Source organism: Castor canadensis, chromosome 8 (assembly GCF_047511655.1).
Source record: "Castor canadensis chromosome 8, mCasCan1.hap1v2, whole genome shotgun sequence".
Lineage (NCBI taxonomy): Eukaryota > Metazoa > Chordata > Mammalia > Rodentia > Castoridae > Castor > Castor canadensis.
Window position 1 is genome coordinate 49,513,234 of NC_133393.1, and position 19,095 is coordinate 49,532,328.

Sequence of the window (19,095 nt, forward strand, 5' to 3'; positions counted from 1 at the left end):
GGTCTTCAGGAAACCTTGTCTCAATTCTGAGTTTATCCCTGTTCCCCTCCAACAGCCCTGGGTCCAGTTCTTTGCTGCCTCCTGTGAGTACATGAACCTGCTGTGAAGTACACACCTCAATGTGGCAGATGATGACCACCTGCAAAACGGGAAGGAAAACATGGAGGAGTGCTCTCCTAGGGATGCTGAGATGCCCACATTCCTTTCTCCAGGGCTCTGAAGTGGCCTTTAGAGTGTGGCTGTGTGTGAGACACCTGTGGTACCATGAAAACCCACTTATGATGTCAGCTCTCAGCGTCCACCCCAGAGCTAAAAACTCCCCTCTCTCTCCCAGGAAAACCTAAGTGCTTTTCATTAGACCTTGAGGATGTATCAAGGTCAATGGAAACAGACCCTGCCCCCTGCAGGGGGAGCCACTTTTGCCAACTGAATGCATTCCTACTCCAGAGGAGGCCCCTCTCTGGAGGACCCTGGGAGCCATTTTGGAGTCCAGCACTTGACTCCATCAGTAGCCTGGGGTCCACATGAGCTTCTCTTCTTTCTGGCCTGCTGAGAGCTCAGAACAATCTTCTACCTTTTTCTGGCAGAAATAAAGGACTCTGACTGCAACAGGTAATTTTAAGATAACAAAACCAGGGAGATCAATTCCCCCACCCACACAAGGAACATTAAAATAAAAACCTGCTATGTTTTGTCTATGCCAAATTTTGTGTTTTTTTCAAGATAAAAGTTGGAGATGTCATTCAGTTTCTAATAGCAGACTGCATGGCAGTAGTGACTGTGCCTAGCACTGGTGCTGAGGGGAGGTGAGGCCCCAGAGCTCTGACCACCATGTAGCTGTGGCTGCTCACCTGCTCATCTGGACCTGGATAAGGATTATTAGGTCTTTGCTCTTCTGTTATTTGACAGTAAAACCTTTTGTACCTCTTAAAAATGAAACAAACCTCAATACTGAGAGCTGACTTAATGGAGCCGCTTTGACAGAAAAGAATTGTGGGGAATGGTAGGCCCCAACCCCGGGTTTCTTTTTACCTGATGGCAGCCTTGAGACCTTTCACAAGCAAGTACAAGCCCTCTCCCCTAGATGACCTCTATCCCCTAATGAGAGCTCAACACTCCAGATGACCTCTGGCTCTCAAGAGAATCCAACCGGTGCAGTCAGGAAAGGCGGGGCCAAGGAGCTTTGAGTTGAGACAGGAAGGGACCTTCCAGGTATACAACCCTCTGGGAGAGAAGCTATCACAAAACCGCATGAATGATGGGGCTGCAGAGCCAGCAGGCAGTCCCTTGGGTGCCTGGGCTCACACTTTGGGTTCAGGCTGACCTAGCACTGACTGAATCTGTCCCTAGGTCAGGGCCTCAGAGCAGAACCCTTGCAGGTCTGGAAGGGCAAGGCCAGCTGCAGACAAGGAGCACAGCCACTTTGCAATCTGGGTGGTGGATCTAGCCTAGATTCCGCAGGTATCAAGGCCATCTGAGACAGTGCCTGGAAATTCCAACCTTGGGGTCTCCTACTGCGCACCTGAAGGAGGTACATCCCTGTGCATCTTGGTTCCCCTGTCCCTAAGAGGCACAAGGGGAGGAGGTCACCCTCATAGACTTCACAAGAACTAGGGCAAAAGAAGCATTGGGAATTGCTTTTGTAGAATGTGGAGAGAAGGCACTCTTCCAGAGATGCATCTGAGCATGACCTCGCCGGGCCTCCTGACTTCTTCCTGTCCCAAACACCTGGGAGCTCTAGCACTGTGTAGGACACAGGGCAGGACTGAAGGCAGGCTGGGCTCTGGGCAGCACCTGAGACTTCTCAGAGGGGTGGGGAGTGGGAGATGAGGGGGTTGGAGGGTACTGGGGGGGGTCTCTTGTCACCCTTTAGCTCTAAAGACAGGCAGGTCTGATGGGGTGTATCACACCTCCTGGGCCCCTTTCAGAGAGAGCTGGCCTGAGGAGCAGCCATGGGGCAGGCTGGGATTCAAAGTCCAGCTAGGGTGGGGAGGAAGCCCTTCCCAACTCAGCCCAGCACGCCCCGTGACTCACGAGTTCACACACAGCACCACGATGTTCTTCCAGAGGTTCCGTGTCCCCACCACCTTCACAATGCACACCTTCTTGGGCCTCCGGGAAAGCTCCTTCTCCAGCTCTGCAAGAGAGTGTCCATGAGCCTGGACAGGAGGCAAGATTGCAGCCAAGCCACAGCCCCTGCCATCCTTTCCAGGAGAGAAAGCCTTTTATCCTTTAAGCTAGGACACAGGGTCTAGACTTTCAGCCTAGAAATGTGCTCCTAAGACTGAACTTTGAAGTTCAAATTTCCCTACAGCCCCTAAAAGGGAGCCAAAGCAACTTTTCAGCTTTAGTTTCCATCACCAACCCTGTAGGGAGCCAGGGAGAGCATACACAGATAGACATACTGACTGATTTCACTTCTCTCTGAGCACAGAACTCAATGGTGACAGTCTAAGTTACAGAGGCCCTGCATAACAAAACTAGTGATTCTTTTCCTTAGAGAATTTTCATCTAACAGTGTCAACCATGGTTCAGAGACCTGAGGTACACCTTAACCTTGGGGGTGGGGACAGAACATTACATGACGACGGCCATGCCTGAGGCAACTTCCCTTAGAGGATGTGAAACTTTGAGAGACCAATAAATGAAATATGTGTATACAACCCCCCCCACATGCATAGGTACATATTTTAGTTATCAGAAGTCTTTGGGAGCTGGGGTGTAGCTCAGTGAGAAAGCTTAGCATGCACGAGGCCCCCAGTCCTGTCCCCAGCACCCACAAACCAACCTGAACCAAACCACACCAAAGGAAGTCTTTGGTCCCTGCATGAGACAATGTTTGGCTCAAAGGGACATGACCAGCTGTAAAGCTGTGAGACTGAGATTCACACCAGCTTTGAAAGCTATTCTGACTGGAGTCTAACAGTGCTCCAATGTCACCTTAATCAGGCCAGGAGTTTGCCAATTTGGCAATCTAACAGGGAAGCTCAAAATAAGGAAAAGCCTTGGCTTGCGTTGCTGGCTGGCCACCTGACTATGAGCAGCAGTGCCATCACTGCTTTGAGAGCCTCTGGGGTCTCTCTGCTCTCTAGCTGATGTGTATTCATGGGGACCCCTACTTAGGAGCTAAAACTGAAAAGGGGCCCTCACAAATCGGGTTGGGAACCAGCACCCTTCAAAACTGTCAAGGTCATGATAAACAAGGAAAGACTGAGAAATTGTGGCAGACCAGAGAAGATGAGGACAAGGTGATGTATATTGCAATCCTGGAGTAGGAGGGGCCAGAAAAGGAAAAGCTAGTGGTACCAAGCAGAGGCTGGTGTGTGTTAACAGCAGTGCACAAAGGTGCCCATTTCTTAGTTTGATAAACGTGTCATCATAATATTACATGTTAGCAATGGGGGAAACCAAGTCAGGAGCATACAGAAGTCCTGTATGGCTCAGCAACTTTTCTGTAAAAATGAGATTATTCCAAAATAAGAAGTGTATTTAAAATAAAAGTCATTTGTGAGGGTGAAGTGCCCTCAATCTACAGAGGAAGCTTTTAGTGCATATAGTCCAGCTTCTGGATCTATGCCTCAGAATTAACCAACCACAGGTTAGAAACATTTGAAAAAAAAATTATGTCTGTACTGAGCATGGACAATTTTTTCTGATCTTTATTCCCTAAACGATACAGTACAACAACTATTTTTGTAGCACTTACATTGTATTGGGTATCATAGTGTAGAGATGATTAAAGTTTATGGGAGGATATATGCAGGCTCTATGCAAATATACCACTTTATATAAGAGATGCGTGCATTTGTGGGTTTTGGTATCCATGGGGGTATTCTGCAGATGTAGCAGGAGGGACTGTTTCTGCCTCAAAAGGGATCCCTGCTGAGCCCCTCCATGGGGCAGGGACTGTGTCTCTTCTGTGCTTCTTAGGTCATCCCCACCCTGGATGGTCTACCTCTCCTACCTCACTAGTTACAAACCTCATTCATTATAGTTTGAAGAAAAAATATGTTGCTTGGAATTTTAAAGCTTATTTTTTATTTAAACATTTTTTTTGGAGACAGGTTCTATGTGGCTCAGGCTGGTTTGAACTCCTGGGATCAAGCAATCTTCCTGTCTCAGCCTCCAGAATAGCTGGGACTAAAAGCATGTACCACCACACCTGGCTTTATTTAAACATTTTTTTCCTACTGTCATTTTCATCAATCAGAGCATAAAAGGGACAGAAGAAAACTTTTTTCTTCCCGAGTTTCCAGAACTTCTTCCTTCTCATATTTAGGTGCAGAGATGGAGGTCTCTACACAAGCCAACATGGCTGGCATTTCAGCGGTCTGTCCATGGACAGACCCTCTCAGCTCTTGAGGTCTCCTCATTTGTCTTTTCCCCTCAGCAAAAACAGGCTAATTTGAGTTTTAGACACTCTTTCTCTATGGTTACAAAACTAAACCCACTCATGCATCGCTTAAGGATGAGGATGGGGTATAGGCTGAGAACTGTGTCATTAGGCGGTTTTGTTATGTGCACATCACAGAGACTGTTCACACAAATCTGGAGGGTCGAGGTGGCCTCTTGGTGCAACTGAGAGACATGGAAAACAGATAGATGTAAGGAAGACATTCTAAAACAATGATAAAAAGGGTGGTGTAGTGAATACATAAGGCAGTATACAGTGGTTTGTTGTCATTATCATGTGCTATGCATTGTGCGTAACTGCACGTGCTCCACTTGTGCACAACCGGCAGCGAAGTGGGAGTGTTTCCACCAGCACAGGGAGGGATGTGCTTCAGTACAATGCTACAGCAGCTATGATGTTCAGAAATTTTTCTGTTCCATTCAGATCTTATGGGACCAAGGCTATGTATGTGGTCTATCATTGACAGGAATGCTGATACCATGGCACGTGCCAGAGTTTTTAGAGAGCATGGAAGTGTTATGGTTGACAGATATTCTTAGTTCAAATCATCTGGGTGTCTTTGCTGCTATAAAACTCACCAGAAATCACCTATAACAGCTGCATTCTCAGCAGGGAAATCTTCCAAGAGGGAAATGTAAATGTTAATAAAAGTTCGTTATATAAGCTTAAAGTTTCTTTTTTAAAATGTGTCCCATTCTTAACGCTAATACACTGTTGTGTATGAGCTATGATGTTAAAGAAGCTATAACAACTGAATTATGGTCTGAGTTTTCTTTCTTTTTAATAATATCAAACCCTAAAGCCCAGACTAAGAATTGACTGTAGTCTACAGAGGTAACCACATTATTCTAAATGCAATTAAATTAACCTTTCCAGGGCTATTGACATTTTGTCAGGGTCTCCGTTACTCACATCACCAGCCCATCAACACATAAAATTTCTGCAGTGTGAAGTGTGTTCTGGGTCCAAACCCACAAGCACTGACTTGTGACGTCACCGAAACAAGACCCTTTTTTGTCTCTCTGGTTATCAGATGGAAACCTAGGGACTTTTCTAAATTCCTGACACATGAAAATAAAAATTTTTAGGGGAAAACAATGTGCCTGGACAGTTGATCAACCATGAACATCAGGAACGCTGCTGCCGCCTTCTTGACATTGGAAACATTTCAAAGTGAAACACGAGCAGAACCTACTTAATTTTGACAAGCCAGCTATGTCCAGCTCCACCACACAGCCCTGTTCTTCCATGTTTTCCTGACCCTTGTGGTCAGAGCCTGAGATCTGGGTGCTGTGAGGGTCTGACAAGCCTGGGCAGAAGCCCAGCTCTCGGCTTCTGTGAGCTCCTCACGAGGGCTGCATACAGTATTCCCCTGATCTGAGGTTTTGGTTAACTGTGATATGAAAATATTAAATGGGAAATTCTAGAAATAAGCAATTCATAAGTTATAAATAACTTTTCTTGTAGTATATTTTTACAATAGTTCTATTTGGTCATTAGTTACTGTTCTCAATCTTTTACTGTGTCTATAGTGTACATTAAACCTTACCAGGATATACATGTGCAAGGAAAAACATAGTGTATCTAGAGTTGGGTGCTATCTGTGATTTCAGGTGTTCACTGGGGGTCATGGAACTTATCAGTGCCATGGAGAAGGCTGGACTGCTGTGCACGTTCTGAGCTCAGATCTGTTAGGTGGGACGACGTGTTGCTGTGAGGACTGGATGCAGGAAGGGAGTGAGGGGGTCTGTGTACGTGGGGTGCATATGTCCCTCTAGCCTTGCACCCTGTGACTGTACATCTGGCCTCTCATTACCATGGGGAGCAGGCAAAGGTGTCCGTGTACACCCCTTGGGAGGTTTATGCACCTGGAGAAGTAGGTGTGAGAGGCCCACTCTTTCCAATGATAGAGAAGGAGAAGTCAGTGGCAGCTCACCCAGATCAGGCTCAGGAGGGGCACAGCGGGATCTGAGTTGGCTTGTGGGTAGATGGGGTAGGGGTGAGAGGAGCTGGTTTCACGATGATCCTTGTGGACAATGGTAGTGGAGAAGAGATGGAAAAACAGCAGTCGTAGAGAGGAGGACCAAGAAAAGACAAAAAAAAGTTGGAGGGGGAAAGAGAAAGAGGAGAAGGAAGGGAAGACTGAAAGTGCCAGGGCAGGGCTCTGAGGTCCAGCCCATTCAGCAGCGAACACACTTGCTGTCTGTCTTCCACACAGCTCACCCCTCAGGCACAGATCTAGAATGGTGGCACTTGGTCACTAAAGTGTGTTTCTGGAGTTTCAGTACAGATCTGATCATAAAGTGACACCTCAGGCAGCCAAATTCACTTTGCTGAAGCCTGAGCCAGCTCTGTGGTTCTGCCGCAGCTTCATCATCTCCGTGTGAGAGTAGAAAGGGGATCAGACGAAGGGCCCTGGGGTCAAGTTTTAGTTGCTTTATTTGCAAGCACTGTGACTTTGGGAAAGTCACCTAACACAGGGGATGGCAACCCTGGGACCATTTGGTCTTAGACCCTCTAGTCATTGCAGTCTCTGAACAGACTTATGAGACAGAGATGGGTGAGGGCAAATCCCAGCTCTACCACTGCTCAGGGCTGGGTGAGCCAGGTGCGGGCCTGTGACCAGGTTGCTGGGTTTGCCAGACTCCAGGGGGGCTGCCTGCAGAGGGCTCAGTGCAAGAGGACAAAAGTTGCCTGTGCCCTGCACATAGCTATTCCCGAGGAGAGAAAGAGGGCTGTGCACTTGCTCTCTCTTTGCTGGGCTGCCTTTCACTAGGAACCTTTCTCCTGGGCGTCTTGGGAACGGGAGGTCACTGCTTCCAGCTCTCAGCCTCTTTGGTCCCTGCTGCCCACCATGTAGTACGGAGAACTGAAGGTCCCAGCCTGATGAGGCTCTTTGCTCACCTTACCTATCACTGAAAGCACAGGGCTGAGGGGGTCTTAGTTCAGTATTTCTTTTTGTAGTGAGATGGAGCCAGCCTGACCACATTTGGAATCAGCAAGACTTTTACTACAGTTATCAATGCTCAAAATCTAGGGAGTTATGACTCAGGACGGAGAACTGTGATTCTTGGGCATATCATGTGACACTGAGAATGACACTTGGAAACATGTCCAAGTATCTAAAGTAATTCACCTGTACATACCACTGAGAACATCAGGCATGCCCAGAAATAAACCAATGATATCTTTAAAAGAGGAATGGAAATGGAAAATTTGGAAGATCAGGTTTTCCTCTAGCATTAACGAAGGCATGAGTCACCCTCTTATCCGAACATACCTGTAGCCAAGCTCTGGTCTGGCCCAGTGGTGACAGAATGAGCATCCCTAAGCCTCCTGGTTGCAGGAGACCTGGAGTCATGCATTCAACCAATGTTCATGGAACACTTGCTACCATAGGTTTCCTTTGGAGCCAAGGATCCTGCAGCCAGCTCTGAAGCAGAGGTTCTGCCTGGCTAAATTTCGCTGCTCTAGAGAGTGGAGGCATTTTTAAGGAGCCCGACACATCCTTTGTTACAGCAAGATGAGGGGAAATGGGGTGAAGTGTCACAGTCGTAACAGTCTAAGAGCAAGGGCTGACTTATGCTTGAAGAACTGGTCGTGATGGGAGAGAGGGTTAGAGATGACTGGGAATTTCCTAGGGTCGTTTCTTCAAGGAGGAAGAGTACTGGAGCCCAACAAAGGCCAGGGGGCCTAGGAGAGGTAGGCCAAGATTGGGCAGAGTCTTCAAGGCTGTGGGGAGCATCAAAAGAGGTGGGTATCTCCTCCAAAGGCCCTGGGAGGCCAGTGAGGAGATGTTAAGTAGGTGGTGATGTGATGAGATCATGGAGAATGAAGGCAGGGAGGATGGAGCAGAGCAGATGGACCAGTTCACTAGTTGAGAAGTAGCCAGGTAAGAGCCCAGGAGCTGGTTAAGGGACTAGCTAAGGGTGCGGGAAGAAGATTTTAAGCAGATAATGCATCTGAGCTAAGGAAGATGGAAGGGGCAGATTCCAGGTGAAATAGACATGCTATGTGCCCCAAGTGCTCAGGAGTTTTGCACAGTGCTGTTATCAATGCATCTGACAGTGAGAGGTGACAGAAAACCAGAGGTGGGTGTGACAGGGGTGTCCCACTGTGGCCTCTATAATGACCACTTTCAGGTGGGGGTGAAGACAGTCCTCTTTGTTACACCATCAAGAGGGACCAACCACTTCTTGCCTAGCCATCTGCCTGGGACACCAGAATAGAGATAAGCTGCAACAAAACTTACAGGCAAAGAAAAAAAAAAAAGGAGTTAATACCACTTTCCAAAAACAGGAGGGGATGAATCAGTGTAATCAGAACTGAGAAAACAAGCTTTTCTCCACCAATATTGTAACCTAAAGGAACTGTGATGATTTAACTAGGGAAAACCTGGAAATGAATGTACTGAGACTTGAGAGCAGTCATTTGCTAATGAAGAGGGCTTGGAGAAATTCAGAGAAATTATCTGATGGTCCCAAATGGGCAAATCTGGCCCCAAGGGGAAGCCTTAATATTCATCCCTTTCCATACATCTCTCTCTCCTCTCAGAATAGCACAGTGAAGCCACTTCAGCTGTATGCCTGGGTTCAAGTCTTGGCTCAACTAGTTAGTAGCAATGAGACCCCTGGCAAGGTCACAAGACTCTCTGTGCCTCAAATTCTTCATCTGCAAATGGGGATCGTTATAGTACTGTACTCAGTGCTGTGGTGAAGAAATAGCTTGATGTGTGTAAAGTATTTGGATTAAATATTAAATGAGTTGATATTTGCAAATCAGTTAGAAGCAGGACTGGCATGTAAGCAGTACATGTCATCTTGCTTCCTGTCACTGCCCCTGGAGAAAAGGGACCATAGATGCCCCTCAGAGGCACCAGTGCTCAATACATTTCACAAGGACCAGATCTTGCTGGTGCCCTTCTCCATTCCATGGAAGTCAGGACTTGAGGTTAACCTGACCTGACCTCTCTTATCTGGGTGGAGGTATGTGGTAGGCCATGCTTTGCCCAGCAGGTGGTGGGGGGCCAAGGCACTGGCTGTCTTCAGCACGGGCTGAGGCAGGGATGCCATCCTGGCTGAGCAGCAGCATCTGGAGCTCCTAATGACCAGAGCCCCAGAGCCTTCTGAATCAGAAGTGTGACGAGAAGCCCAGGTAGGTGTTATATGCTTCCACAATCCACAGTTCAGGGCTGGGAATGGAGAGCTGCATAGCACATTCTTTTGCCTGGCTCAGGCCCCTGCTCACCTGTGCTTTGGAGCTAGGCTCACCAGCCATTCCAGCTGTGGTCACTCACTGCCACCCTCTACCTTCTAGTCCAGCTGCTTGGCCCCTACAAGTGGCAAGCACATCTGAGTGTTCCCTGTCTGCATGCATCCCTGCCCAAGAGCTCTCTGAGAGCACGGCTGCTTCCTTCTCTGCTCCCCAACAGTGCCGGGACAGAGTTAGTAAATATCTGTTGAATGCACCCATTATCATCACAAGGACTTCTGATCCCATGCATAGTCTCTTGGACTAGGACTTGTGGATTATTTTCCTGGGGAATTTAACAATGCATGCAAGGTTTTCAGGTCAGGGTGGTGCGTCAGAACTTGGGTGTACTAGCAGTTTTCCAAAGGTACTCTCTAGATCACTTGGGCCATAATCTCTGCAAGAACTTATTACAAATCCAAGTTCTTGAGACTTATTTCAGATCTACCAGGTCAATATCTCTAGGTGCCAGGGAGGGGCCCAGAAATCTGGATGTGAACAACCTCTTGTTGGCATTTATGATCTGTGGCCTGTGGTAATGTCCCTGATCCACGAGCATTCTATGGATCTGAACCATGCTGTAAAAATAGTTTATTTTTCCAGTTCTTCCTTTGCCTAACAAATAGGTCATGCCCAGAAATAGACAACGACAGCTCTCTGAAGGTCATACTCAGGAAACAGAGGTCATGAAGGCCACCCACACCTTGAGCGAGGGCTCTGGCAGCTTTGAAACCTGGCAGGGCAGGCAGGGTGCCACACAGTCAAATATATCAGTGAAGATCAGGAGTATATCAGGCTCATGCCCTGATTCTGGATGTGGATGGAGTGTTTTGGACTTGACTGTGAAAGCAACCAGCTCTTGGAAAGTGGAGAGAATTTCAATTCCAGACTCTAGCTGGTACTGCTGCCCTACAGAACACATGCATGCAAGAAGAATGATACAATAAAACTGGCCCAGGAACCAGGGACCTTCTCTGTGGAGCCTCCATTGCCCTGGCCAGCCAAGGTACACTCACCTGGCATCACACCCTTGATGTCGCTCTCGGGGCTCATGCAATTCTTCTGTGTGAAGTGCAGGATCAGCTTCTTTGCAGACTCAAACTGCTGGGTAGCCATCAGCCATCGGAGGGACTCAGGGAATATCCTTCAAAGACATAAAAGGAATTGCTGAATGTCTTCCAGCTCTGCAGGGCACCAAGGAGTGGGGTTTCGGCATGGCCCTCTGCCCATTGGCTGGATGCTTGTCAACCCAACTTGGGGAGATGAGACAATAGGCGCTAAAATACATCCTCATTTCCTTTTAGAAAGTGGCTGATAGGAACACCATCAGCTGTGTCAAGGACTCAGAATGTGCCTTTCAAAATAACCATGGCTATTTTATTTAAAGAAGTTTTTTGGTGCTAGGGATGGAACCCAGAGCCTCACGCATGCTGGGCAAGCACTCTATCTACCACTGAGCTACATCCCAGTTCCATTATGGAGTTCTAAAGTATGTGTTAGCAGTCACCAAAGACTGCTGCTTTTATTGTGTTGTCACAAAATACAAATATTAATAGAGTACTGTTAAGTTTTAAAATTACTCCTAACATGAGCAACCTGGCCATTCTTTTCAGTTTCTGCACATTTGATGGCTGAGTCTCACAGTTTCTCTTCGGAATTACTTTGCTGCTAGCTGAGAGACACTTCTCCTTGAGATGATGACGCGACACAGTGGTTTTCAACTTTTATCAGCAACAGAATCTCCTTTTTTCTTTTTTTTTTTTAAAGATAAAATCTCTTGAGAAGCTCCAATAGGGGGATAAAATTAGTGTTTTATTCTCAATTAGCTTTGTAAATTTACATTCACGACAATATTTACAAGACAAAGAAAAAATGTGGCTGGGACAGAGGTTGGCATACTTACTGTGTGAAAGTCTAGATAGTCAATATTTTAGCTTTTGAGGGTGAAATGGTCTCTGTCATAGCCCAACATTTAGAGAGTGAACATGGCTGTGTGGCAATAAAACTTTATTACAAGATAGGCAGCAGACCGTTAATAGGAGTGACAAAAAGTGGAACTCAAGGTTAAGGATGCCAGGCCAGGCCTGTCTAAGCTCTAGTGTTCCAGTTATGGTTCTGTTTTATTTTAGTTACATAGTCAGACAGTCACAATGGAGTCTAGGAAGAAGTCACCATGATGGCCTAACATGCCTTGCCAGTTGAGGAGAATCTGATTAAATGGAACAGCAGCTGGAAAAAGCATTACTGTTGCTATTGTCTGAAGTTGGTGACCCCCCACCCCAAATGGAAAGCCATAATAATATACAATTCAAGTTGTAGTCACTGATTTTCATTAATAATCTAAATTAATGTTTTTTACTGGCCTCCAGTTATTAAAATTAAATTAAATTTGAATAACAATTTAAGCAAAAAGAAACACTCCTATATTACATAGATATTAAAATTTGGTGATTTTAGTCTGATATTTTCTTTCTAATGAAATAACCTAACACAATGCCTCCTATAGTTTAATCTCCCCTCTCTATTATTTCCATCTTGCTGATGTGTTTGGGTGTAGTGCTTTTTTCTAGTTTCTTGAGATGGACATGCAGAACATGAACAATCATTTTCCAATTTATATAGTTAAGATTTCAAAATTTCATCTAATATCATTTCAGCTTCACGTATGATTTGATTCTAAATATTCTGGGATTTTTATTAGTGTTTCCCCTTCCCTATTATATTAGCATATATAAATATGCTAATCCTGCAGCACAAGTTGCTTTCAGTGGATTCTGAAGCATTAAAATATGGCTCACACACGCAGGAATCTGTGTCCTTTAAGATAACATTTATAGCAAATGGTTATGGGTGCCAATTCCACAGCAGGGAATCAAGGTTATAAACCAAGGTAGGGCAGGGGAAGAACAAAGTTCAGATGTGGGGGCAGCAGGGGAGGACTGCAGCCCACCTTCCAACCTCTCACAGAGCCATGTTCTCATTGCCCAGCCAGCTCAAGCCCTGTTCCTCACTCATCCCTAAGCTTTGCCCCAGGGTTGGCAGCCCTGTGACGATGGGTTTCCTACACCTGGTCTGGTTCTTGGATGGGAAGTAGAGGGCTCAGGGAAACCACCAAGCAACATGTTTGAGTAGCATCTCTGGCTTTAAAAAAAAAAAAAAAAAAAAAAGCCCTGTGTTATGCATACAAGGCAGCCATTTTTGTTCCTGGAACTCCATCAGTCTAGGCATTGAACCCCAGGAGGGAAACACAGGGACCAAAGAGCCCTTGATCTTCACAAGAAGATTCTCTTCTCCTCCCAGGTTTCAAGCCACAAGCAGAGACCAGAACCACCTGGGAGCCCTCGAGGCAGCCAGTGGAACCCAGGCCTTTGGGACTGCCTGAACCTGAGTGGCCATTTGCTGTTTAGCTTGTCCTTGTCACCACCAAGGTCAGGTTTGTAGACAACAGTTTGAATAACTAAAGACTGGCAGCAGAAAGTAGACATCTATATGAGAAATTAGCAGCCCCGTCTAGAGAACCTTTGAGAATTACAGAGCTTGTAGCAAAGGCTCAAGGACAGCTGCTTTCAAAGGCATAGTGAGCCCTCACGGTCTAGGGCCCCTCTTGGAGCTCAAGTTTTCACTGGGTTCCAAATTACTTTCTTCCAGTGTGTACTGAGCAGTTACTACAAATTCATCTCCAATGGATCCACTCCTGACCTCATGGCTGGTAGGAGACCTTTGTGACAGACAGACAAGGTGGAGCACACACACGCTGAGTGACGAATGAGTGACTTGGACAGAAGCCTGTGTACATGGGATGATTTGGGGCTGTCAGGACAGGCAGTGCTCTGCTTGGGCTGTCTTGGAAAATGAGCAGGAGTTGGTCTAGTGTGCTGCTGGGTGTGTTCGAGGACAGGACCCAGAGGGGAGGCGAGGGAGTGGGGAAGAGTATGCTGTGTTTGGGAAGCTACAGGCTGGTGACGCAGCATGCTGGGTATGAGATGAGAAGGGAGAGGAGAGGATGGAGGCTGGCATGAGTATGGATGACTCTAGGCATATGGAATCTGTGGAGCAGCAGCCATGGGACCAGTGTCCTCCAGGAGACACAGGCAGGCTCGCAGTAGCCACACAACTATCTCAAGCACCCTGCAGACCACTTTCCCCATGGCTGGACTGTGACCACACTGTCCTACCAGGTTCCCACGTTAAGCTCATTACATGGTGGTCCTATTATTACTCATTTTGCAGATGGGAAAGCTCAGGCGGAGGAAGTTCAAGTACATTGCTCAGAATCGCAAAACTGTCAAATGGCGGAGCTAGGATTCGAACCCTGACAGTCTGACTTGAGGGCCCACACACCCTTAACTGCCTAGTCGGCCTCGTGGTGACAGGCACTTGGGAAGACTGTCCTTGTGATGTGTCCCCAGGTGTTCCAGAATGCCACAAATCCAATGGACGCATGTGTGGAGTACTTAAGTTTTATGATGTATTCAAATTTATAAGGAACTCGTTGAACTGTGGGCCTATGGTCTGGGAGGAAGCCCAGAGAAGGCTGCATTAGTTTGGATAATGTGCTGTGTGGCTGTGTTATGGGAACTTGGTGAAATTTCTCCTGACAAGTACGTAACATGATAAAGTCATGCAAACTAAAAACCCAGCCAACAACCCAGGACCTGGGAAGAACATGGCTGAGCCTCAAAGAAATCCACCAATTTCAACCAAAAATAACAAAGCACAGAAGGCAGCTGGAGGCCATGACCTGCCTGGTTCCTCCACAGGTGGATGGTGAAAAGGTGACCTCAGAGGGGACGAGGCACAGAACCACAGTAGCTCTGCTGGTGGATGGCTTTGCATGGCTGCCAGAGTAGCTGTGGTCAGGACAGCAGCATTTTTTGCTGTTGTTCAAATCTCTGTAGCTGTCTGTTATCAGGATGCAACTCTGAGGCAAGTGGAGAAGGGTGGGGGGGTGGGGGTTGGGGGAGGCAAGGCTAGGCCTGGGAAAAAGGAAGCTGGTTCATGGAGCAATGGGCTCATTTTGGCCCACTGGAGAGGAACAGGAAATTTCCAGAGCTGGAAGTATTCACGGTGGTACAGTAATCCCCATTTTATAGATGGGAAAGAAAGCTCAAGGATGGCGCCAGGTGGTGCACACTTGTAGTGACAGCATTGGGGAGGCTGAGGCAGGAAGATCATGAGTGTGAGGCTAGCTTGAGCTATGTAGTGAGATCCTGTTTCAAACAAACAAACAAAAAAGCTCAAGGACATTGCCAAGTATGGCCTAACTACTCAAAGGCAGAGCTGGGGGCTAGCAGCAAGTGGTAGAGCCTAGCAAGTGTGAAGCCCTGAGTTCAAATTCCGGTAATACCCAAACAACATCAAAGGCAGAACTGGGATTTGAACACTGATGGTGTGACTGGAGATTTTTTAGGCTGGGAAGACCTAAACGGACCTCATCTTCACACCTGACAAGTGACTGCTCCATGCAGGTGGTTCACTGATCCCCAGGGCTTCTTTCTGTAGGAAGGTAGGGTAGATCCAAAATTCCCCACTTGTCTTGCTCATCCCCATGTGGGAGGCCAGGGGCAGGGCAAGGATGAAGAGCACTGAGGGATGCCCAGTGGAGGATAGTTCTCTATTTGCTTATAAAGAGCTATTCAGGACAAGGTTGTTCCCCAGAGCAGAATGCTCAGCCAGGATCATCCAGGACCAGTTCTCAGCTGCGTCTGAGGTTGTGTGTCTGTCCCTTCTCCCCCTCACAGAGAAAGAGAGAGAGCCTGGCTCTCCACCTACCACTCACGTTTAAGTCCCCAGGCTGGAGTGATGGAGGGTACAAGGACTCATCCCCAAGCCATGTAGTAACTCAGAGGACAGTGCAGGACGAGCAGATGGCACACGGAGGCACCATGCCTGCATTCGAGGCACTTGCTAGTTCACTGACAAGTCCAGACTGGCAGAGATTCCTCACCCTCAGCAGCACACACAGCACCCTCCCTGGGTGTTGGGTCTCCAGCGATCTGGACGTTTTGACTGACTCTATCCCAGCAGAGCTCCTCAAGGGACAGTGGGTGGATGGTTTTCTCTCCTCCTGATACTGACATGTCTAAGGGGATCTCTTGTCCCAAGACAAGTGATGAGCTGGACAGGCTCATATTTTCAGAAATATGTTTATGGTGGTTAAAAAGTCTACAACAAATTGTAGTCACAATTCTAGAATCCTCAAACCAATATCTGAACTGGCCTGAGCCTAGTGGAGGCAGAGAGGGAGGTTAAATAAGGGTGCATTTAGCCTCCACGCATCTCTCCTCATGGAACCCCATGGGTATTTCAGTGCAGAAATATCAATATGTTTGATGACAGACCTGGAGAGGTCCTCAACACTATTCTTTACTTTGGATAAGTGACATGGAACTGTATTTGGCCCACGTGATGTCAGGTTCCAAGTGCCTATTAATGCAGGGCTGTGCAGTTGGTGCCCTATGCAAAGACATGGCTCACCTCATGTCACTATCCCCCCTGTCGAGGTGAGATGATCATCAGTGAGGAAACTGGGACCAAAGAGCTTGGCTACAGAATCCCTAAGTAAGCCAATGCATTCTCTATTTAAAAATTAAAATATTATAGAACCCACCAATGGATGGAAGAACACACAAGGCTATGGCTTGAGTGTGTCTGCAAATTTCATGTGTTAGAAACTTAATCTCTAGATTCACAAGTTCATTGGAAAGAGGGACCTTTGGGAGGTGTGATTAGGAGTAGATAAGGTCATCTGGGTGGGGTGTCCATGAGGGCCTGGCTGCTTTATGAGAAGAGCTGTTTCTCTATGTGATGCCCTCCACCATGTTACGATGTAGCATGAAGGCCCTTGCAAGATGCTAGTGCCATGCTCTTGGAATTCCCTGTCTCCATATCAATGAGCAAATAAAACTTTATGCTCTATGAATTACTCAGTCTCAGGTATTCTGTGATAGCAAGAGAAAATGGACTAAGACATGCTACAGCATGGATGAACCTTAGGGATTCAGTGAAATAAACCAGCCACAGAAAGGGCAAATAGTGTGTGCTTCCATTTACATGTGATGCCTAGAACACTCAGATTCACAGAGACAGGGACACAGAATGTGGTTGCCAGGGGCTGGGGATGAGATGGGGAAATGGGGAGTTGTGGTTTAATGGGTGCGGCATTCCCTTTTTACAGGATGAAAATATTCTGGAGATGGAGGAGCTGACAGTGACAATATGATGTGGCCACTGAGTTGTACACTTTAAAATGTTATATGATGTATATTTTATCACAGTTAAAAAACAGTACAGCCAGGTGTGGTTGCTCAAGCCTATAATCCTAGTTACTCAGGAGTCAGAGATTGGGAGGATCATGGGTCAAGGCCATCCTGGACAAAAAATTCTCAAGACCTCATCTCAATCAATGGCTGGGCACAATGTTGCCCTACCTGCATGGGGATGCCCACACAGAAGCATCCCCATAACAGCCCAGGCATAAAGTGAGACCCTATCTCAAAAATAACAAAAAAGGTTGGTAGTGTGGCTCAAGTGGTAGAGGGCCTGCCTAGCAAAGCAGGAAGGCCTGAGTTCAGCCAGTATTATAAAAAAATCCAAGCAAACCCCAAACCAAAAACCATTGCAGAGAAGATGAAAGCACGTCTATACTCCAATCTGAGTGCCCCTGTACTGCCCCTCTGCTCCTTTAGAGCTAAGCCCATGGTTCAGATGCCTGTTAGGGCAGTTGCATACACAGACGTCACCAGGTGGCTCCTTGACCACATTGCACTGCTCCATGCTGTAGTATAAATGCCAGTTGCACCCTCTAAAATACCTGTCCCTCCAGACTGGCACTGAGACAGATCCCCTGCTCCCCAGGGATGGTGCCACAGCTCCCATTTTGAAGTCCTGGATGAAAGCACATTAAATTCTTCCCTGTGAGTCGAGGACAGGAACACAGTCAATGGTACCTCAGAGTCACCTCACTTTCCATCCTGGACTGGGAGCAGAGACCTCACAGAGAACCACTGCACAGATCAGCAGGGTCCTTTCTCCACAGCTTCAGTTCATCATGAAAGGACCAAGAAGCAGAAAGTGAGTGAAAGGGGTCTCTAACTGAGTAACATGTAGGTCACACAGCTCACTCTCAGGAAACATGGACTTGCTTCCCAGACTCAGAGTGTGACATCTAGGAGAGGAAGCCCCAGGACACAAGGTTGGGAGCAGTTCTATGGGAGCCTAGAGGGCCAATGGCAGCAAGAATGGAGGCCAGTGACTATCTCAGGAGATGTAGCGACACATCCTGAAGAAGCAATCAGGATGCAGGGTCGCCAGCTCCTCCCTGTGGACACAGGAGCCTCACATACCCTGGACATCCTGAAGGATCCCACTGTGGTGACACAGAGGCACCTGATGCCATCACAATAGACCTGCAGTCACTCACCAGAGAGGTCAAGTGACAAAAAGGAACACGAGCACCACACAGAGGCTCCAGTTAGCCCCTAAGGCAGCCAATGCAGCCTTCACCGCACAGTGAAGACCTAAGTCCTACAGTGCTGATGCCTGGTCTTGGGCCTTTCGTGTTCTGTCTACATCATGCCATGTTTACAGTATGCTGAGAAAGCAGGAAAAAAAAATATTTTAGAAAGATTCCACCCTATTAGCTACAACGAAGTGCTGGTGCTTAAAAAGTTATGTGCAAAATGTTTATGTGGACCCCTTTACTGGGTTCTGAACTCAGCTTTGTGCTGTGAGGCAGGCACTCTACAGCTTGAGTCTTTCTTTCTTTTCTTTCTTTTGAGACAGGGTTTCACTATGTAGCCTGGGCTGGTGTAGAACTCAGGATCCTCCTGCCTCTACCTCCCAAGAGCTGGGATTTATAGATGTGTACCACCACACCTGGCTGTCCATTGTTTCATTTTCTTTTATTATAAAATTTTTATTAGGATATATTCATTATATGGGGGGGTGGATCTGTAGTGACAATTCTGATTAGACTTATGTTGTACATTATTTACATTGCCCCTATTGTCTCTCCCCCTCAGCTCCCTCCCTATCCCACTTAAAGCAATTGCAAGAGGTGTTTTAGTTCTGTTTCATATAGGTCTATGAAGTCCATCAATCATATAGGTCCATTGTTTCTTGACTGATACCAGTATTTTGTTGTTTCTCCATGCTTTGTGTGGGCATGCTACTTAGACAAGGACAGCCCTCTTTGTCTCCTGTAGCACTCACCTTGACCCATGCTTTGCAGAGCACAGCGACCTACGATTTAATAGGAATGCATTGCTTCCCATTCTGTTGCCTTTCCCGGAGTGAGGATTTGACTGAGCCTCAAGGCTGTCTCATTTACATTTCTTGGGTCTGTTTTACATTGCGGTCCTTGTAAGTTGTACAACTGTTCAGCAGAATCAATAGCTGAAACTCAGTACTGTGATCATAATAAGATTATT

General features: G+C 46.9%; 1 protein-coding gene across 2 annotated transcripts in view; it reads right to left on the reverse strand.

The window, feature by feature from the left end:
* Slc22a23 (solute carrier family 22 member 23) overlaps positions 1-19,095 on the reverse strand; it is a 169,539-nt gene that overhangs the window by 13,766 nt on the left and 136,678 nt on the right. For both annotated transcript variants that reach the window (XM_020183340.2, XM_074082980.1), the window contains exons 5-6: positions 10,681-10,808; positions 2,035-2,137 (exon numbers count right to left, since the gene is read on the reverse strand). In XM_020183340.2, coding sequence (XP_020038929.1) covers positions 2,035-2,137; positions 10,681-10,808 — 231 coding nt within the window. The remainder of the gene's footprint in view (positions 1-2,034; positions 2,138-10,680; positions 10,809-19,095) is intronic.